The sequence below is a fragment of the Bactrocera neohumeralis genome, chromosome 4, assembly GCF_024586455.1.
Source record: "Bactrocera neohumeralis isolate Rockhampton chromosome 4, APGP_CSIRO_Bneo_wtdbg2-racon-allhic-juicebox.fasta_v2, whole genome shotgun sequence".
NCBI lineage: Eukaryota > Metazoa > Arthropoda > Insecta > Diptera > Tephritidae > Bactrocera > Bactrocera neohumeralis.
In genome coordinates this window covers 57,220,056-57,242,438 of record NC_065921.1, presented here as the reverse complement: position 1 = coordinate 57,242,438, position 22,383 = coordinate 57,220,056, and the positions used below count along the sequence as shown (strand labels likewise).

Sequence of the window (22,383 nt, the reverse complement as noted above, 5' to 3'; positions counted from 1 at the left end):
GCACTTTTTATGTTTTCGGTTAATGGCGATTAGTAGGCGTGGAAGTGGTCCGATTACGGCCATCTACGAACCCGATTTTTTTTGTACTAAGGAACCCACATACCAAGTTTCATATTTAGTTCATTAAAGTTCATTATAAATACAAGTATTTAAAAAAAATAAGTAGAATTTGATTAGAAATACGAAACAACTTTTTTGACTACTTGTAGAGCAGCTATATCTACAGTCAGATGGATGTAGCAAAATCGATTCATATCGTCCCCTGGTTGCCTTTTATATTACGGGAGTTTCAACCCTGGTGTTGCAATATGGCAACTCACAGCTTTATCGTAAAGTTTGACATTTTTGATGTTACACATACATACTCAGAAGTTTTTGACACATGAGTGATATTTGTGTCGCTTACAGTAACTTGAAAAGTGCATCTTGGCCAAAAAATATTATTAAACCGCGAACATTTTCGAGCGTTTATTTTTTACAATTTTCGATGTGGATTAACTCAGCAACAGTGCAACCTTAAACTTAAATAAGAATTTGTCGATGTAGCTCCATAAACGGTCAGTGATCACTCTAAGCCGAATTTCGTTAAGGTTGTCCAAAATCAGTTGTTCGTCCGGAAGCTATTGATGCTGTCTACATACTAATATTGCCAGATCGTATGTGACCTATTTTGTGATAGAGGTAACTAAAGGCATTCGTGCAACCAGCATTCATTCAATATTTTATGAACATTTGACTGTAAAAAAAAAACTTTTCCCGTTGTATCCCACACAATTTGTCGATCGCGCAAAAAATAGCTCGTGTCGATTGGTCCGGAGAAATGTTAAAAAAATACGGTAACTATGCTTGAAACACTTCCATGAAATTGTGAGATATGATGAAATGAGAATTTACGCATATGCGCCCGAAAGCAGAGATCAGTAATCTGTAAGTGTGTTTCTAAATGAGCCGAATCCGAAAAAGCTGTTCGCGCATGAAGCACTTCCAAGCAAATTGAACATGTATGTCAGATGGAAAAATACTAAGACTTAAAAAAATGCATTTATTGAAATACCAAGTTAATTACAAAAATCATTAAAAAAACATTCAGAAAAGCAAATGAAAATACAGAAATATGCTATTTAAAAAAATATGTTATTAGTGTTGACAACTGTAAGTTGGTACATTTGTAAGTTAAAAATGTAGACAGTGCAAAATACATGCCTTATAAAGTAAAGTATGTAACCCAAATTAAGAAAATAAAATTTAACCGGATTGCCTCCCTTAGTTTCATTATCTGGTAAACTAGTGCAAATTTACGGCAGTAATGACTAGATCATGTCGTCCAACTGGACGAAAACCCTCCAGCTCTGAAAGTATTCGATGCAGTACACGCCGAGGGAAGCTCCGCTCCACTCTGTTGAAAGGACGAGGTAGAGAACGGCCACGGCCATTTTTCGCGGAAAAGCGTTATTTTTCGAGTTTAACTTACGACTGATTCCACCTATTACAATAAATTTATTATCAAATGAAAGCTAATTTTATTGAAATTAAAGTCTATTATAATACATTTTCTTTAGAAATGTATGGTTTGGAAGATATTTAACATTTAATGGACCAAGGTCGTGTTATAGCCTTTTTGGTGACACTCATACATAATATTTTTCGGATTTAAGGCTCGCTTAAGTATTTTTATACCTTTCGTGAAAATGAAATGGTATATTAACTTTGGTCCGATGTTTGTAAGTATAAGAAGAAGAAGAGATAGACCCATACCCAAGTATACTAAAATGATCAGGAGCAGTAGGAGATTCGATTTAGCCATGTCCGTCTGTCTGTTTGAACGCAAACTAGTCCCTCAGTTTTTGAGATATCCGAATGAAACTTGGTAATCAGATGTATTTCTATATTCTATTAGACATTTGACGGAACCGGCCAGATCGGACCATAACCTGATATAACCTTGATTTTTCAGATACTACAGGTACTAAAGAAGCTAGGAACGTGCATTTTGACACTCCTATGAGAAAATAAGTAGTGTTTTAAAATGTAATACTTTTTACGATAACAATGCGGTATTTTAAATTAGAATTTTATATATTCATGAAAGGTATGAAGGCTTCGGCATGGCCGAAGACAGCCCTTCATTACTTGTTTTTGAGTATTTTTCGACATTTTGGTGAGTTTTGCCTTGGCCGAAGACAGTGACATAATTGGGCCGTCAAATTTCTTAACTTTTCATTCTATGCAACTTTACTTTAGTATATCCTATACTTTTACTAAAATAAAGCGACAACAACAAAAGATCAGAATAACTTTTATTAACCTCTACTTTACTACTTTTTCACATTTCAACCTCACTATACATATTTTTTCTCCAATAAGCTGGCATCTCTAGTATTATTTGGTATTGTATATTTCTGGCATCTCGTGGCTGACTTGTTGCTCATATTTACCGCTATGTATTCTGGTAGTAAGTAAAAAGTGGGGAATCCCCTATTTGATTTTGACGCTTTAAGAGAAATGTTATTTTAAAGTTTGTTGTGCTAAGTGAACAGTTCGATATTAGAAAGTGCAAGATATTACATACATAGTTATATAATTAAATTCAAATGGCTACTACCTCATCTAATGTTCGTATTCAATCTAAAACCCTAATTTATTTAATTGGGTATTCATCTCAACAAATAATCGGGAGTAAACTGCCATCTAATCATCAAGTGTTAAAGTCATTGTTTTACAACATTCGTGAAGTTGGATTACCTTTTAGTGATGCTGCAAAACTCACTCTGACGGAAGTTTTTGTGTTCTGGGAGAAAGCTAGAATACCTTATCAATTACAAAAAAATGCTGTTCGCAAAGTCGAAAAATTATATAACGAATGGAGGGCACTTCAGAAGTGTTCAAGAATCAAGACAAAACGTCAAGAGGAAAAAAATCTTGCATTCACATCCAAACTGTCCGATCTTTTTGATGTAGCAGTGGAAGATGCCATTTCAAAAATGTCTAATCAGGAACATATTAAATTTTTGACATATCAGAGAATGAAAGGACGTCCAGGCCATATGGAAGGTATCGATGTGAAAACAGCTCAAGCTGAACAAAGTAGAGAAGCAAGAAAAGCAAAAGCAGAAGAGCGGCGATGGCGACAGATTTCACCAGTAAGCGGTGGTAAGTTTATAGTATAGTTGCCCAATTTTACTTAAAAATTAGATACTCAAACCCATATTTAAATAGGTAATAAAATGCTGGCTCTTAGAAGCCATAGCCTTTATTCGTTCCTTTCCTTTTTTCATTGCAACAAAAAATGTACGAGACATCTCATTGTCTTCTGAATCAGAAGTGGAAGAAATCACCTCGGACGAAGTATTTAACGATGATGAAAAAGCCAGCAAAGCGGAGACAGCGAGTAAAAAAGGAAATACAGTCGTGGTTATAAAGAAGTAATGACGGAAAAATTATCAATTTTGCTAGATAGGTGCAAATTTTCTGATAGAAATGCTGTGCGAATAATTTTCGCAACAGCTGAAAGTCTGGGCTGTAATGTCGAGGATTTTGCACTTAGTAGAAGTTCTTTAAGAAAACGCAGAATATCAAAAGCCATTTACTCTCTGAAAATGTTCATTTTTAGAGAACAGTTTTCTATGTCCGAAGAGGAGTTCAGTTCAATAAAAGCCATTTGCTGATTTTTTGACAGAGGACCCCAAGAAATGGTCCGAAAATAAAGACTTTTTGAAACTTCAAAGTTTTGTTAGGAGTATGAAGCTAGTAAACGACACGGCAGAGAGAGGGGATTAAGTTAATTCATTTTTAGACTTCAATAGTATTCTTTACAAAAGATGAGGAGCAAAAACAATTCCTGCTTCAGGCGGTAGCGGATTGTCGTCGGCTTTACCCTGATACTTCCAAAAGTACCCTTTCTCTACCCTCATCTGATGAATGATATTGGAAATAATAATATATAAATAAATTGATAATTTTTGTTTTTAGTATGAATTTTCTTTTCTATATATTTATTTTTTAAATAGATTTGTTCCCATCGTCTTATCTTTTTGTTAAATATTGTACCAATTAATGTACGAAAACTGAAAATACAATATATAACTAAAAGATTTTACTAATTTCTAGCTTTTTCTATTATAATAAAATAAAGGACTTCAGTGTATGCATTGTTTATGGTTAAGGTAAGGATAGCTTCAAAAATTGTGGAGAATCTCGAGTGTTACTGCGAAGAACTATACTAAGGCATTTGACACGAACTTGGTCCATTAAATGGCCCTTAGTTGTATGGAGGAAAAAAAAAGTTTCTGGATTCTCGATCGCACCCCCTAGAAATATGCGAATAGCCCAAAAATTAGTATATACAAAGTTTTGGGTCAATCAAAAAAGGTTTAGAGGTTGCGCAAGGAGCTTGAAATCCTGAAAAATTAAGAATTTTTGCCATTTTTATGTCTCAGACTTCCATATTTCAAAGCCACACTATCCCTTGCTGGTTTTCCATACCGTAATAAGATCTGCATTTTATTACCTTTCTAAAATTACCACAATCTTAAAAATCGGTTGATTGATGATAAAGTTACAGAAATACAAATATGAAAGTAAATTAAATGTGTTGCACGTGCATTCTCAAGCGTCGCATGCTCGTGATATACCGTTATAACGGTTCTAATGTCATAAAAATTTATATTCTGTATTGCTAAAAGCTAGTGTGCTAACGTAGTCGCAAAAGTGAGTACAGAGAAATCGTGGCGTGTAGACAATTTAATTTGCAAAATATTATAAAAATGAGTGAATATAATTTTCGGTCGAAAATTTACTTAATTGGAACGTCAAGCTCTCAAATTCTTGGTGCAAAACTACCATCAAATAAACAAGTGTTATCAGTTTTTTTTCATAATCATAACATAGTGAAATTATCAATTCGTAAGAGTGCTAGATTGACTATAAAAGAAGTGTCCGTATTTTGGGAAAAAGCAAGAATACCAATTAGAGATGAAAAACACTGCATTGACAAGTTGGAAAATATGCATAGAGAATGGCAAGCTATTGGAAAAAGTAAAAATCGGTCTAGTGAAAAGCAAAAACAAAAAGTAAAGCAATTTAGTGAAATGTTAGATGATTTATTTGATATTGCTCATGCTAATGCATTACAACTAATTAAAATTGACACCGACAAAAAGTTTTTGATAAATCAACGAAAAAAGGGGCGACCAGGATGTTTTGGTGTTGTTGATACCAAAACTGCCCAAAAAGAGAAAAGAAAGGCAGCGATTTTAGAAGAACAAATGAGAAGAAAGATACGAGTGGTAGACAATATGGAAAACGAAATTGAGGCAATTAACACAGGTATGTATTTGAATGAAACTGTAATTTGAATGGGGTGACATTTATGTACTTGTAGCAGGAGAATTGTCTTCAGACAGTGATGATGTGCATACAAGTTTGGAAAGTGAGATGGAAGAAGATTCTCATCCATCATGCTCCACTTCCATCAAAAATCGAGGAACGAAGTACGTCTTCACTGAAAGAGTCGTATCTGCCCTAGATAAATGCAAAATTAGTGATCGTTCAGCAATGCATATTGTCACTGCCGTTGCTGAAGCACTAGGACATAATACAAATGAACTCATAATAAACCGTACGTCATTGCAGCGCCAAAGGCATTTAAATCGGTTAAAAAAATCAGAAAACAACAAAGAAAACCTCAAGGTAAGTCGTGTACGGATTAGATCATTGAATCGCGGTATTCGGGTAATAAAACTCTCAAACAAATTTTCTTACATATGTATATCCCTTGAAATTTTTTAATTAAAAAAATATACATTACATCTATATAGCACTTGAATGAACAAATTTTGAATGGTAAATTTTTTTAAATAGATACACTGTGGCACTTTGCATTGGGATGGAAAACTCCTTCCGGAAATAACAGGTCGAGAAAAGGTGGAACGACTTCCAGTTGTTGTTACTGACAGGAATGGCGAACACTTAATAGGGGCTCCAAAACTATATGCTGCAACGGGCTCAGAAATAGCTGATACGCTGTACGAACTGATATTTGAATGGGACTTGAAGGATCATATTGTGGCCTGTTGTTTTGATACGACATCGACTAACACGGGCGTAATAAAAGGAGCTGCAACGTTGTTAGAAAAAAAACTTGAGCGAAAGCTTTTGTATCTACCTTGTCGGCATCATATATATGAAATATTGTTGAGAGGGGTTTTCGAGTGTTATTTTCCCGTAAATACAAGTAAAGACGTCCAATTGTTTCGCCGGTTTCAAGAGAATTGGGAAAATATTGATAAAAACAATTTTAAAGACTTGTTACAAAACAATGAATTAAATTTACGTTTGAATGATAACGTAGATACTATTTTAAATTTTTGTAAGGAAGAGATGAAAAAGAAAATAGTTAGAGATGACTATAGGGAATTATTGGAATTGACGTCTATATGTCTAGGAGCAAATAACGGCGTAAAATTTCGTGTACCAGGTCCAACTCATCATGCGCGGTGGATGGCTAAGGCATTATATTGCTTAAAGATCTATTTATTTCGTGAACAGTTCAAACTAACGGAATATGAAGAGAATTCGTTAGCAAGTATATGCGCATTTATTATAAGATTCTACGTTAAGCTTTGGTTTAACTGCACCAATCCATCTAAAGCACCTCTTCAAGACTTATCTTTTATTAAAGAAATTCACGAGTATAGAAATGTTAATAAAATAATCTCTGAAATTGCAATAAAAAAATTTTGTAAACACCTCTGGTACCTGTCTGAAGAATGTATTGCATTGACATTATTCGACGATGACGTTTCTTATGCCATGAAACAAAATATTGTGGAAAAAATTAAAAACATCGACAACTGCGACAAGGAAACGGAAAATGTAAAGAGGGTACACGTAAGATCCAGTGAAATCAATGAATTTATAAGAAAAGAACTACATGATTTTGTAACAGCAAATACAATTGATTTTTTTGGACGGTTTGGGATTTCACCTCAATTTCTGCAGGTAGATCCACTTTATTGGAAGGATACAGAAACCTATCAAAAAGCTAAGGATATTGTTATAAATATAAAAGTGGTTAACGACACAGCAGAACGTGGAGTAAAACTTATGGAAGAATATAATAGAATACTAACAAATGACGAACAAGAAAAACAATATTTATTACAAGTTGTAACTGATTATAAAAAACAATTTGATTCACATAATAAATCATCTTTAATTAGATCATAAGAAATAATATTATATTTTTTATTATTGAGAGTTAAATTACCTTTCGCACATAACAAATGAAGTAGGGTAGACTAAATTTAAGAAAATGTAAAAATTCGTAATTTTTCAGGATTTCAAGCTCCTTGCGCAACCTCTAAATCTTTTTTGATTGACCTAAAACTTTGTATATACTAGTTTTTTGGCTATTCTCATATTTCTAGGGGCGCATGCGATCGAGAATCGGAATACTTTGGAAAATAATGCTGGTGACAATTAATTTCAAAAAGTTCAAAACTTAAATTGGGCTAATTCCATTTGGGAAACTTCTTGGCTAACTTAATGTGCCCTATTCAGGGTACAAAAACGTTTTTGTTGCTCAAAGTGTAAACACAATGACTGCGACAGACTGCAAACTACATCTGTCAAATATTAGAATACACACGTTCTTATGGGCAGTGTTATTTTGACAGCTGCACGACTACACGACTGCAGGCCGACAGTTGTCGTTCTCGCTAACTTCAATATCCTCCTATTTTTGCCAACGACAGTACGACGACAGTAGAGTTGACAGTAGAATGGAAGATAGAAAGAGGAGGTAGAGTGGTGATGCCACTAATATGTAAAATGTAAAATTATTCACAGCTCTAACAAACTTGATGTTATTTTACAAATAAAAGCATAAAATAGCTATATTATAGCTCTATTATATCATTTGTAATAACAATTGATAATTTAAAGCAAAAATATTGACCTATTTACTTATTTTTTGCATAAAAATTTCACTTTGAACAAAATATTAAAATTTCATTGAAGTGAAAGGAATTAGTATGGCCACAACGAAATTGTGTACATACAAAATGGACAACTGCGTTGTTTTGTGTACATGCCGGCCATTGTGTTGTTGTTGCTTCTCAAAATGTACATGTAGTAAGATGAACAACGACGTTTTCAGTTCACTGTCGTGCTGCTGCAGTCTGTCGCAGTCATTGTGTTTACACTTTCACACAATACATCAATTTACACCTAACACAAAAGCATTTTAGGCACATTTACAAAAACGACAACAGCCGAGACTTTAAAGGAGAAATAGGTATGGAAATTTAGGAAGCTCTTTTCGGTACATATATCGCGTAGTGATGCATTTCATGAATATAATTAGTGGAATACGGAGGCTGCTATATATATATTTCCATTGGAAAGTTTGACATTTTTTAGCATAACATCACTCAGAACGTTTTGTCATTTAATCGTGAATTGTTTTATTTACAGGGAATTAAAAAATTCATCTCGGCCAAAAAATGGAATTAACTCGTGAACATTTTCGTGCGATCATTTTTCACAACTTTCGACGTGGATTATCACGACAAGATTGCATCGATGAACTAAAATCTTTGTATGGCTATGAAGCACCATCTTATAGCATTGTGAAAAACTGGTGCAACGAATACAATCGTGGCCGACGCTCGCTCAAAGAGGAATTCCATGAAGGTCGCCCAAAAACAGCCGTTGTGCCAGAAAACATCGATGCCGTACGTGAACTGATAATGCAAGACCGTCATGTAACATACCTTCAGATAGAGGCATGCCTATGCATTTCTCCCACCAGCATACATTCGATATTGCATGAACACCTGGCCGTAAAAAAGCTTTGTTCTCGTTGGATCCCGCACAATTTGACAATCGCTCAAAAAAAGGCTCGTGTGGATTGGTGTGAAGAAATGCTGAAAAAATACGATCGCGGTGCTTCAAAAGACGTTTATAAGATCGTCACAGGTGACAAATCATGGATCTATGCGTATGAGCCCGAAACGAATCATTGTGCACCATGACAATGCGAGCTCTCACACATCGGCTCAAACCAGCGCCTTTTTGACCGGCCAAAACGTCGAATTGATGGGTCATCCGCCGTACAGCTCTGACTTGGCATCCAATGACTTCTTTTTACTCCCACACATCAAGAAAATAATGCGTGGTCAACGATTTTCGTCGCCAGAAAATGCTGTTGAAGCATTCAAAAACCATGTTTTGGCGGTGTCTCAATCGGAGTGGAAAAAGTGCTTCGAAAATTGGTTTGAGCGGATGCAAAAGTGTATAAATCTTGATGGAGAATATTTTGAAAAACAATAAAACCATTTTCGTTGATAAATATTCCTATTTTCATTATTAGGCTCGTATTTAAATCGTTGTTTTTAGCCACCACTTACGTCGGCGCTAGGTCTTTCCGCACAAATTATTTAAGAATAGAATGTGATAAAAAAACATAGCCTGTTCACCCACAACTAATTAACAGCAAAACACAGTACGTTTGGGGTTTTTTCTTTTGGTTTTTTTCGATTTTATTGTCTTTTATTCACTGCCACTGCACTTTTGTAGACACTTCGATATATAATATTGAACAATTGACGCTGCGGGATACGTTCGTTCGGTCCGAGATCAACGAAAAGAAGGGAAGATCGTCCTTTGGAGCGGTCGCTTTTGATGGTTTGATAGTGTAGAGTTGTGTTGTGATGTCAGCATGTGTGGTATATTCGTGTGTAGTAGTGTGTGGTGTCTTCATGTGGAATGTCTGCTTGTATGGTGTCTTCATTTGTGGATCGCGTTAGTGTGGTGTGTTGTCGTGTGGTTGTTCAGTGTCGGATGTGTAGAGGGGAGAGCTAACTCATCTAGCCATCCCGGCCCCCCTAGGCGAATATTAGCCTAGCAGTCGCTGTAATTGCTGCAGCGAGGCAACAACGCTGCTAAGACCAATGGAGCGACGGTTTGTTGCACGATGTTGCCGGCACCGCTGGGATGCTTCATTTCGCCTTGCTCTGGACGATGGAGGAGCAACTAGCCTTCGGTGCCGACTGGACTGCTGTGACCGGTTCGTGGCAAGCTGTCGCGCTACAGGCCGTTTTGGGGTCCGATGCAGCATAGTGTGGTGCGGCCTATTGCACAGTTGGCATAGGGTCACTGATGTGCACTCCTGTGTGGTGTGTACCGTTGCCAAGCAGTTCAGGCAGTGCCCGTGAGCTTGAGCAACCTTCTGCCGTTGCATGGGCTGCATGCTGCGGAAAATGCTACAATGTTGTAGCCGGTGTAGGCGCCAACATAGGGGACATCGGTGTGTGGTAGAAAACATAGTTTCACGAGCGGTCTTGTTAATATGCCGCTTTGAGTGCGGAGATCAACGACTCGTACATGACCGTCGGAACCGTAGTGTAGTTTTTCTATGCGGCCAAGCCGCCATTCGGTGGGGGGTAGACAGTCATCATAGATTATGACATAATCTCCAAGCTTTGGCGCCTTTTTTGGACTTTTCCACCTGTACCTTTTATGAAGGTCCTTTATATATTCTTCCTTCCATCGGCGGCTGAAATCATGATGGAGAATTTTTATTCTTTCCCATTGATTTAATAATGATAGCGACCCCACGCCTGGCTCAGGTGTGGCCAGAATGGGTGCTCCTTTGAGAAAATGCCCTGGTGTTAGGGCTGTGAAGTCAGAGGGATCTTGCGAGAGGGTTATGAGTGGCCGTGAATTGAGAACGGCTTCAATTCGCACTAACAGTGTGGTGAACTGTTCATAGTTAAATTTGTAGTTTACAGCTACTTTTTTGAAGTGGGATTTAAAGCTTTTTACTGCTGATTCCCATAAACCACCTATATGAGGAGCGCTTGGGGGGATAAATTGCCAGTTAATACCTTGGGGAGCATACCTTTGTACAGTCTCTGGTGAGACTTGTTTGATAAAATCCATAAACTCCTTTTCAGTGGCCCTTTGGGCTCCAATGAAGGTTTTACCATTATCGCTCATCAGTTTTGATGGGAGACCGCGTCGTCCGACGAAGCGAGCGAATGCCGCGAGAAAAGCCTCCTTTGTCAGATTCGTACACAGCTCGAGGTGCACTGCTTTTGTCGTAAAACAGACAAAAACAACCACATAGCCTTTCATTAGAGTGGGGAACCTTAGCATGGAGGCCTTTATCTGAAAAGGCCTAGCAAAGTCGACACCTGTAACTGTGAAAGGCAGAGCGAAGTTGCAGCGTTCCGGTGGAAGTGCTGCCATAATCGGTGTTCGCAACTTCTGCTTGTGCATAGTGCAGATTTTGCACATGAAAATGCATTTTTTTCTGGGGCTTAAGACGGGGAATATATAACTCTTGACGGACTATATGCTGCATTAGGCGATGCTCAGCGTGAAGCATGAGTAAGTGGATATAATTGAGGAGTAATGTGGCAAGTTGGGATTTCTCTGCTATAATTAGAGGGTGGCGTTCGTTGTACGTCAGGCTTGAGTTAGCAAGCCTACCATTCGCACGAAGCAGACCTTTCGTGTCCAAGAATGGGTTAAGAACCAAGATTGAACTCCTTTTATCAATGGGTTTTGATTCTCTTAATAATGAGATATCGCGTCTGAAGTAGCGCATTTGAGTGGATGCGACTAGTGCAACCTTTGCCTTTTGGAGTTCTAGGTGCGTTAACGTATCGCATTGGTTAAATTCTGGGTGAATTTCCTTAATTTTATTTTTGAGTCGCTCTACGAACTTTAGCATGTAGGCGATAGCTCGAAGGCAAGAGGGAACGATGAAAATCGCTCAAGGATGTCATTATCATCCAATGTTGCGTGAAAGCAGTCGATTTTTCGACTTTCTGGGGCAATTATATTGCGCATGGGCGATTTTGGCCAAGAATCGGGAGATTCTGTTAACCATCGGGGGCCATTCCACCAGAGGGTGGTGGTGGCAAGGTGCAGCGGCTTGCACCCTCTTGTACCTAAATCGGCAGGATTGTCAGCACTGGCTACGTGTCGCCAAGTGGCTGACCCCACTAGGTCAAGTATTTGTGAAGTACGATTAGAAATGTACGTTTTCCATGCGTGTGGTGGTTTTTCCAACCAGGCTAGAACGATTTCAGAATCGGACCAGAGATGCAATCTGGTTGGAAACCAATTTTGCCAGTAGTAGGACGCCACAGAGCTCAAGTCGAGGTAGACCTAGCGTTTTTAGAGGAGCCACCTTAGCTTTAGCTACTAATAAGTGGCTTGTGGTCGCGTTATCGCTTTGTGTGCGCACATATAAAGTGGCACAGTATGCCTTCTCAGAGGCGTCACAGAAGCCGTGTAATTCGACTTTGTGTTCGGGGGAATAGTTTACCCACCGTGGGATTTGTATCTGTGAAATATCGTTTAGATTTCTCGCGAACTGTGATCACTTTAATAAACGAAGTGGTTTTACTTGTTCGTCCCAGTCGGTCCCATCAAGCCATAATTCTTGTATCAAGATTTTCGCTTGTATCATAATTGGCGAAAGCCATCCTGCGGGGTCGAAAAGTTTCGCCACAGTGGATAGAATTTGGCGTTTTGTAATGGCGGATAATGCAGATATTGAGTCGGTAGTGTATGAAAACTGGTCAGATATCGCATTCCATTGTATTCCCAGAGTCTTTGTTGTACTTTCCTTTTCGAATTTAAGGAAATTAATGTCCAACAAGTTTTCTTTCGGTATGTGTTTTACTATATCTGAATGATTTGCAGTAATCTTTTTCAGTGGAAACCCTGCGGTTTTAAGGGCTCTGATAACCTGTGATAAGGATTCGTATGCTTGTGGAAGACTTTGACTTCGAGACAAAATGTCGTCAACATACGTTTGCGTTTTTAACACCTGGGTTCCCAGAGGGAATTCTGACTTGGTGTTTTCTGCCAATTCGTGCAGTGTCCGAATGGCTAAGTATGGGGCACAGTTGACGCCAAAAGTAACTGTTTTTAACTTAAAGTCGCGTAGTTTACTAGTGGGGGATTTTCTGAAAATAATTCTTTGAAAATCTTGATCGTCTTTATGTACGACTAATTGTCTATACATTTTCTCGACGTCCCCGTGGAATACGTATTTGAAGATACGCCAATATAAGATAAGCAGCATTAGGTCTGGCTGAAGCGTGGGTCCCGTATATAAAATGTCATTCAGGGAATTTCCTGAACTAGTGGATTTTGACGCATTGAACACAACTCTTACCTTTGTGGTTTTTTTGTCTGGCTTTACTACTGCATGATGTGGCAAATAAAACGAGTAGTATTTACTTTGTATGATTTTTTCGCCAGCGCTGACTTCCTCCATATGGTCTAAAAGGAGGTATTCTTCTACGACCCTATCATATTCTGGTTTCAGCTCGCCTTTTTTAAGTAGGTTTTTTTCCATACTTAAAAATTGTTGGATAGCAGCGGTGCGGGAATGACCTAAGGCGAGTGTGCGGCGAAATTCCGGCTTTAGTGGTAGTCGTACGACGTACCGGCCATCTACTGATCGAGTAGTTGTAGTTTTATAAAAATCCTCACAATACCGATCTTCAGGGGTTGTGATTGATACGGGGGGGAGTTCTTCTAACTCCCAAAATTTTCTTAATTGCGTATTGAGGTATTCGTTGGAGATTTCCTCAACTTGAGTTGTCATCTTGGCAACTGGTTCCGCAACTTGTCCACTTAGGACCCATCCGAAAATGGTATTTTGCGCCAGGAATGTTTTTGTAATTTTCTCAATACCTTCGAGTATTATCTGTGGTATGAGATCGCTGCTTAATAGAAGATCTATTTGAGCGGGAGTGTTGCAGTTGGGGTCTGCTAACTTAAGGTGTGAAACCTTTTGCCAATGCTTGCTATTTATATGATAAGAATGGCGGTAAGACAATAGCTTCTGCTTGTATGCGCTTATCCGCTTTGGGGGAAACGAAGGTAATGGGGCAGATTTTATTTGAGTTTTGAACAACTCTTCCGCCCATTTCCGTGATTTCAAAATTGGCGAGTTTTGTTGGCAACTGTAGCCTGTTTTGTGCCCGAGACGCTATGAAAGATCGTTGTGATCCTTGGTCTCTTAGGGCTCTGAGCTTAAACAGTTCTCCTCGATGTTCGATGGAGACGACTGCTGTGGGTAGTAGTACGACTTTGATTTTCGCTGTGTAGCGTTTGAGTTTTCAACGCCTTTGAGCAGCATGGTGCTTCTTGGCAGTTTTCTGAATTTGTTGTTGCAACTAAGCCTGTTGCTCTTTTTATGTTTGCGCTGTTTGGGGGTGAGCTGGAAAAAATTGGTAATGTGTAACATCGAATGATGTCGTTTATGGCAATAAACGCAATTAAATTTGCTTTCACAATCTCTAAGCATGTGTGCATGTGATAAGCAGTTTGTGCAAAGTCTTTTTGACTTTACAAAATTGTTTCGGTCAATTATATTTAATTTCTTAAATTTCTCGCAAGATTTAAGTTTATGTCCCCCTGTGCACAATTCGCATGACGTTTGTTTGTATTGTTCAGATGTGAACGTTTGATTTTTGAAGAAGCTTCTATTTGAATTGTTGTTGCTACTGGCTTGGGATCTTTCGAAGCTTCTATTAAGGTCATGGTAAATACCTTTTGGTTTAATTATCTTTTTATCAACTCTTTCTGCGATTTCATACTGGGTAGTTAGGAAATCTTGCATTTGCTGCCACGTGGGGCATTTTTTCCTTGATGAGAGAGATTGTTCCCATAGCAATAACGATTTTTCTGATAATGCGGCGGTGCATATATTTATCAGAATTGGGTCCCAATTGTCTGTGGTAATATTTTGTGTCGCTAAAACCGACAAACAGTTGGTAACAGTGGATTGAAGTTTCATATATTCTTCACTTGTTTTCTTTTGAATTTTGGGCAAGTTCATTAATATCGTTATTTGCTTATCTACCAGTACTCGTTCGTTTTCGTACCTTGATCTCAGAGCTTCTCAAGCCAAATGGAAATTGTCGTCATTTAATGCGAACTGTTTTACGATGACGCCTGCTTGACCTTTTGTTTTGTATCTGAGGTGATACAACTTTTGAGCATTTGATAATTTCGGATGGTTTATGTAAACAGCTGTGAACATGTCCCGGAAGGACGGCCATTGTTCATAACCACCATGAAAAATTTCAGTGTCACAAGCGGGCACCTTGAGGTGGATACCCGAACTTGCCTCTTGATTTTGAATTTGTGGCAGCTCTACTCTCGGAAGTGGAGTAGGTGCAACTGCTTTAATTAATTTTAGCTGATCTGCGATCATAATTTTTGTGTCTTCATACTGGTCTAAGCAGTTTTCAAATTTGGCGTAAGCAGAAGATTTCAAGTTTTCTGGTAGATCTGAATCGTCAGTATCTACAATTGCGTCATATACTGCCTGGAGACGTGTCCAAAAATTTTTTATTTCTAGCGCAGATTCAGAATTCTCTTGAATCGGCGAAGAAGCAAATCGATTGCAATATTTTACTAGACAGTCACTCTCAGAAATTAATTTAGAGTATGATATGTCTTTCCCCCTTTTTTGTTTCGTAGCACCTTGCTTCGAGCGTGTAGCTTCTGCAGGTGTACATGGACTTTTTTCGTCAGAAATCATCTTTGGGACTTTTAGTAACTGACTTGGTTTAGAGTCTTTTGAGTCAGAGCTCATTTAAAAAAATGTGACGAATAAAAAACAGAAATTTTCAATAAAAACTTGATTGGTGTTATCAAGTTGTAGATGTAATATTTCGAAAAGAAGACTCTTTTGTAAGTAAGAGTTTCAAAGAAAATCGATAAACAGATTGTTTTTTTTTTTTTTTTTTATACTGAAATTATTGAATTTAATTTCAACACAGATTTCGTATATATCTATGTATGTTCAGACGAGAACTCTTTTACGTGAATAAGAGTTTTTTGATTAAATTAGTAAACCAAAACGCTTTTAGTTGCCGCGTATAATCGTGATTTTTTGTAACCGACAACTCTTTTTAAGGTAAATAAGAGTTGTTTTATTTTTGTTTCGAATTATGTACTTTACAAATATTCAATTTAATTTTATTTAATTATTTGTTATTAACCGCAAAAACAAAAAATATTTTTTGTTGTGTGTATATATTTGTATATGTACGTATATATTTTATGGTTATTTTATTTTATTATGTGCAAATGAGAGCTCGTTTTAGAGATCACTGCACTTTGTACATATGCATGTATGTACATATGTATTACGCTTTATTATGTTTTACGCAATCCTGCTTGTTTTTGTTGATCAAAAACCAAGGGGTATTGCGGGATATATGCCAATGTGGACTTCGAAGTAATATGCGTATTTACATAAGTGACGATACAAGATTGTACAAAATTTTAAGTATATTATTATTAAAAATTTTCACCGCTTGAATCGTACTAATGTTGTGGTGAGTATTAAATTTTTGACGATTTTATTTTATTTAAATGGTACCCGAGTAAATGGAATATATATTTTCCCAGAAAAGTTTCCGCGTATATTTATGTATGTACTTGAAATGCGCCCGCATGTACTTGTACATAAGTACGCGTGTACATATGTATGTATATAAGTTCGCAGTACGTATAAACCGCGAAAAGAAAATTATCAGACAACTTATTTTCGATATATGTGCATATATGTATATATAAGTAAATGTAGAGAGTTTACTCTTATAAGTTGTTATACTGTTATAAGTAAAAAAAGAGCAAGTTTTTACTCTTTGCACGTTATACATAAATATCTGTTAGATATATGGATATATATGGAAATAATTATATTTTATACATATGTATGTACATATGTATGTTTTTAAGTTTAAATATTTTCTCTCTATAGTCTGCTTGCGATTTGCCTTTAGCTTATTTTAAGCAGTCCTGCTTATACTTGATTAAGTATAAAGAGTACCGCTGGAAATTGGTGCAAGTAAATACTTGAAAAAGGTTTTTTTTTGTTGAAATAATTTTGTATTTTCACACAACGGAAAGCATTTATCGGCAATCAGTTATTTAATACTTGTATTACCAAACTGTTTTGTTTCTTATTGGTATTCCGGTTTTAACGGGGAAATAAACCGAATAATGAAACAGTTTGGCAACGATTTTCTCTTCTTTTATTCTAACTGATGGTTAGAACCGCAAATTTATCTTTATTCTTAGTTTTTGCAATCTATTTTTCTTTTTATTTGAAAAAAAACCATACATATGCATATATTATATAAATACTGATAGGCACGATACAACTCACTTGTATTTCCGCCAGGGGTTTTTGGGGACAATTCGAGTGTATTGTGGACTAGAGTATGTGTGCGTTTTTGGCTTCTCCTCCCAGTGTGTGCGTTAGTGGCCTCTTCTGCCAGTCCTTTCCTTTGGTGTGGTGAATTTTGGTGGGATGGTAGTATTGTTGTCAAAATTTTATGTTAGTTTTGTATTACTTCGCGCCCGATTGTTGGTGGTTATTAATCTAAGTATGTATATTTTTGTTGTTTGAACCGGCTTCGCGCCCGCTATGTCATTTATTTTTTATTTCGCGCCCGCTCTTTTTATACTCTCGCAACAATGTTGCTAACGAGAGTATTATAGTTTTGTTCACATAACGGTTGTTTGTAAGTCCTAAAACTAAAAGAGTCAGATATAGGGTTACATATACCAAAGTGATCAGGGCGACGAGTAGAGTCGAAATCCGGATGTCTGTCTGTCCGTCCGTCCGTCTGTCCGTCCGAGCAAGCTGTAACTTGAGTAAAAATTGAGATATCATGATGAAACTTGGTACACGTATTCCTTGGCTCCATAAGAAGGTTAAGTTCGAAGATGGGCAAAGTCAGCCAACTGCCACGCCCACAAAATGGCGGAAACCGAAAACCTATAAAGTGTCATAACTAAGCCATAAATAAAGATATTAAAGTAAAATTTGGCACAAAGGATCGCATTAGGGAAGGGCATATTTTGACGCAGTTTTTTTGGAAAAGTGGGCGTGGCCCCGCCCCCTACTAAGTTTTTTGTACGTATCTCGAAAACTACTATAGCTATGTCAACCCAACTCTATAGAGTCGTTTCCTTCAGGCATTTCCATATACAGTTCAAAAATGGAAGACATCGGATAATAACCACGCCCACCTCCCATACAAAGGTTATGTTGAAAATTACTAAAAGTGCGTTAACCAACTAACAAAAAACGTCAGAAATATTAAATTTTACGGAAGAAATGGCAGAAGGTAGCTGCACCCAAGCTTTTTTTAAAAATTGAAAATGGGCGCGGCGTCGCCCACTTATGGACCAAAAACCATATCTCAGGAACTACTATACCGATTACAATGAAATTCGGTATATAATATTTTCTTAACACCCTGATAACATGTACGAAATATGGGTGAAATCGGTTTACAATCACGCCTTCTTCCGATATAACGCTATTTTGAATTCCAATAGAATGTGATAAAAAACACAGCCTGTTCACCCACAACTAATTAACAGCAAAACACAGTACGTTTGGAGTTTTTTCTTTTGGTTTTTTTCGATTTTATTGTCTTTTATTCACTGCCACTGCACTTTTGTAGACACTTCGATATATAATAAAAAACAATTGACGCTGCGGGATACGTTCGTTCGGTCCAAGATCAACGAAAAGAATGAAATATATATAGCAGCCCTCGTAATATATGAAATTATTAAAAGCTGCTGACGATTCTTAATATCTCTTGAAGTTAAGTTTTTCTCATTAACGGTAATATTCTTAGATTGAACTGTCGCAGTGACAGACGCAAAATTTAACGAAAAAGGTTTCGAATATTAAAAACCGAAGTATATATTTTCTTTAAAGACTATTGTGTTCTTAGTTGGTTGAAAAGGCGCATTGGCTCCGGCCATATTTAGGCCATCATTAGCCCATTGTGCTCTCGGGTGGTAACCAAATGAAGCTTTTTCCAGCAACACAATGGATTTGACAAAAAAATTTGATTACTTTCCACTCCAGCCACGCATGCTCTGCATTTCGCTGAATTCACTTTTTTCATTTTCTGATTAATCTTATAATGTTACTAAGCTCCAATTTACCTAGAAATATGAGCTTTTTGGTCTGTCCACCAACACTACCCCAAAATAAATTTTTGTTATGCTCAGTGTTGCTCGTGTTTCAAGATCTAAGAGATTCCTTTAGAGTTCATTTCGTGAAATAACCCTTGAAAGAGCTAGGTTAGCCCTAGGATAGCCCTAGGAGCCCCAGGATAGCTTAAAGAAATTCTATGTCCATCTGCCTCCGAACGAGTCAACTCCTCTGCTTTTTCTTTTCCTTTTATTCCGATACCAGAGAAAGTAACCAAGTTCCCTATTAAAAGTCTGGTTGTTGTCTGGTTGCATAACCTAATGTAGTGAGGCTTGGACTTGGATTTGCTCATTAGAGCAGAGGAACACATTGACACCTTCTGCTTTGATCCCAATTTCGGCCTGAAAGATTGAATTACTGTCGTTTAGTGTGAAACTATTTTTCGAGAATGGATTACTATACGAGTAGAAGAGAACAGCTTCCGTTCTTATTTCACCATTTGATCCGTAGGTGAATATGTAGATATTGCCGTTGGAAATGTCGATCGGAGAACTATTGGTAGAATATTTTATTCTACTGGGGAATAAAAAGGATACATTTAGTTCCAAGTAGGTGTCTTTTTCTTGGTCGCATTGCCAGTCTAGCCCAAGTCCTAAAATCATGACCCGGATGGCCGTAAGCACTGCATCATACTTCACTTGAATATGCGTTGGCCGGATGTCGAGAATAACTTCTTGAGTTTTCATTGTATTACACTTTTATAAAACCGAAATTTCATTTCAAAAGAAGATTCAAAAAAACTCTTAGAAACGCATCATGTTCTAGTGTATTATATAGGATGACCTTAAGTATCCATGAGGTAAAATGAGATCTGGTTTCAAACTCAATTGACGTTAACGCTTCACTTATTTCCGTATTGCTGAACAAGAAAGCATAGCTATAAAAAACTTCGCCTTATGGAAGGAATTCTCGGTAATTACTTAATTTTATTGGATGCAGGTATAAAAAATGTTCGAAAAGAATTCCTTCAATTCCTTCAATTCCTTTCATCTCTGAAACTTTTTATACTGCCTTGGCATTACGTAAAAGTCTATTAGAAGATCGTTATAAATAGTTTTACAACTAACTTCCACTGGAAGATCGATGGAACTTGTTTCGGAATTTATTCGGAGTTTACTGGTGTACTGGTTGTAAGCTAACTCTGGAGCTTCTTGTGAGATGTTCATCCAATCAGGCCCCTTCTTTCATTAACAAAATAGTTTTTCTAGCTTTTTTTAAACTCTAAAGAAGCGGATAACATTCATAAAGGTATTATCTGTACATTGCAGCATTAATTAACAGGTACTGTTAATACCTTATAAGCTACAATCAAACCAGTCAGGAACTACGACAACGTCGTATTTATTGATGAGGTTACGAAAAGTATACTTTTCCAAATTCGTTTACATCGCAAAGTTTAAATGGGTTTAAGTGTGTGGGTTTGCATATAATTAGAGCTCCGCGTCGGCACCTCAATACCGTTACATGGTTTTACCTGACGATATATCTTTCATAGAGGAAACAATTAAACCTAGTTGGAAGGTGGTGAACATAATTAACCAAGGCCAATAAAGATGCACTCAGAAAAACGCACTTAGCCACACACTCTCGCTTAGTGGCGAGCGTGGTAGATAAATAGGCCTGCAGATAGGTAGACAAATTAGACAATCAAAATCCCGTAGTTATGGCTTTACCTACCCAATTATAGGGAGGACATTCAAGCACAAGAAAAATAATATCCACAAGCAAACTGTGTTTAAGCAATCGGGAAAGACTGAGTAGACGCTCTTTGAAGCTAAATGGCAGACCCACATCAGATACAAGGTGTTTCAATTGGAGGATCGATGAGATGTTATTGAATTTGAATGCTGGGGGTTAAAACAGCTGGAAGTCAATGGAAGACTTACTCTATTTAGAAGAGTTGTTAGTTCAAGTTGCTAAAGCCTTTCAGAAGATCTTATATCACAAATGTCTTAAATAATTCCTATTCCAGTGGAGCCTTGAAGAGGTTTTAATACAAGATATCAAGTCGTGCTTTCAGGAGATCGAGCGTCTAAAAGTCAATGGCAGACATATTGGAATTCTTACCACAAACGTCAAAAATAGTTTCTGTTGTAGAGAAGCTCCCAGAAGGGGAGACATATTTGGAACACCTACCATAAGAGTAAATGTTCTAGTGGAATTTTGATGAGTTTTTAAGCCGAGGTACCAAGCATCTTACTGAAAGAATCAACGAAGATTCAGAACTGTGTAGTAAAAACCCAGCCAAGATAGATTTTTCGCCCGTCAATTCAGAATTGCGCCAGCGGATTTTCGAATCGAGATAGTGAAACTTCCCCAATCTCTACCTGCCCCCGAGAAATGGAAGCCGCGAATTAAGGTTGTCTCTTGGTAACAGACAACTAAAGATAAATATAGTGTTGCCTGTAACTTTATGGTCCATTTCTAACTTTTTAGACCAGGAAATTTCAACCAAAGTTTTCTATCCAAATTGAGCAACCTTCTCCATGGACTCCAACACCGAGGTCGACTTCTGTCTGTCAACTGCAGCTGTTGTACAACTGCTGCGCGTCTGCTGCACCCTCGGCCGCAACGGACACGATAATAAATTCTTCTTCTTAATTGGCGTAGAAACCGCTTAAGCGATTATAGCCGAGTTAACAACAGCGCGCCAGTCGTTTCTTCTTCTCGCTACGTGGCGCCAATTGGATATTCCAAGCGAAGCCAGGTCCTTCTCCACTTGGTCCTTCCAACGGAGTGGAGGTCTTCCTCTTCCTCTGCTTCCCCCGGCGGGTACTGCGTCGAATATTTTCAGAGCTGGAGTGTTTTCGTCCATCCGGACAACATGACCTAGCCAGCGTAGCCGCTGTCTTTTAATTCGCTGAACTATGTCGATGTCGTCGTATATCTCGTACAGCTCATCGTTCCATCGAATGCGGTATTCGCCGTGGCTAACGCGCAAAGGACCATAAATCTTTCGCAGAACTTTTCTCTCGAAAACTCGCAACGTCGACTCATCCGTTGTTGACATCGTCCAAGACTCTGCACCATACAGCAGGACGGGAATTATGAGTGACTTATAGAGTTTGGTTTTTGTTCGTCGAGAGAGGACTTGCTTCTCAATTGCCTACTCAGTCCGAAGTAGCACCTGTTGGCAAGAGTTATCCTGCGTTGGATTTCTAGGCTGACATTGTTGGTGGTGTTTACGCTGGTTCCAAGATAGACGAAATTATCTACGACTTCAAAGTTATGACTGTCAACAGTGACGTGAGTGCCAAGTCCCGAATGCGACGACTGTTTGTTTGATGACAGGAGATACTTCGTCTTGCCCT

The 22,383-nt window shown here is 37.7% G+C and overlaps 1 protein-coding gene across 1 annotated transcript; it reads left to right on the top strand.

Moving 5' to 3' along the window:
* Window positions 1-4,294: 4,294 nt before the first annotated feature.
* Window positions 4,295-7,339, top strand: LOC126754534 (uncharacterized). Its single transcript, XM_050466611.1, has 2 exons — window positions 4,295-5,688; window positions 5,860-7,339. The coding sequence occupies exons 1-2, from the start codon at window positions 5,434-5,436 to the stop codon at window positions 7,225-7,227; spliced, it is 1,623 nt and encodes a 540-aa protein (XP_050322568.1). The 5' UTR covers window positions 4,295-5,433; the 3' UTR covers window positions 7,228-7,339.
* The last annotated feature ends 15,044 nt before the right edge of the window (window positions 7,340-22,383 follow it).

Excerpts from the sequence above, each read along its gene's own strand:
- LOC126754534 (XM_050466611.1), top strand. The coding sequence starts at position 5,434 with ATGGAAGAAGATTCTCATCCATCATGCTCCACTTCCATCAAAAATCGA. Across the intron at positions 5,689-5,859 it reads ACAACAAAGAAAACCTCAAG|ATACACTGTGGCACTTTGCA; the intron begins GTAAGTCGTGTA and ends TTTTTTAAATAG.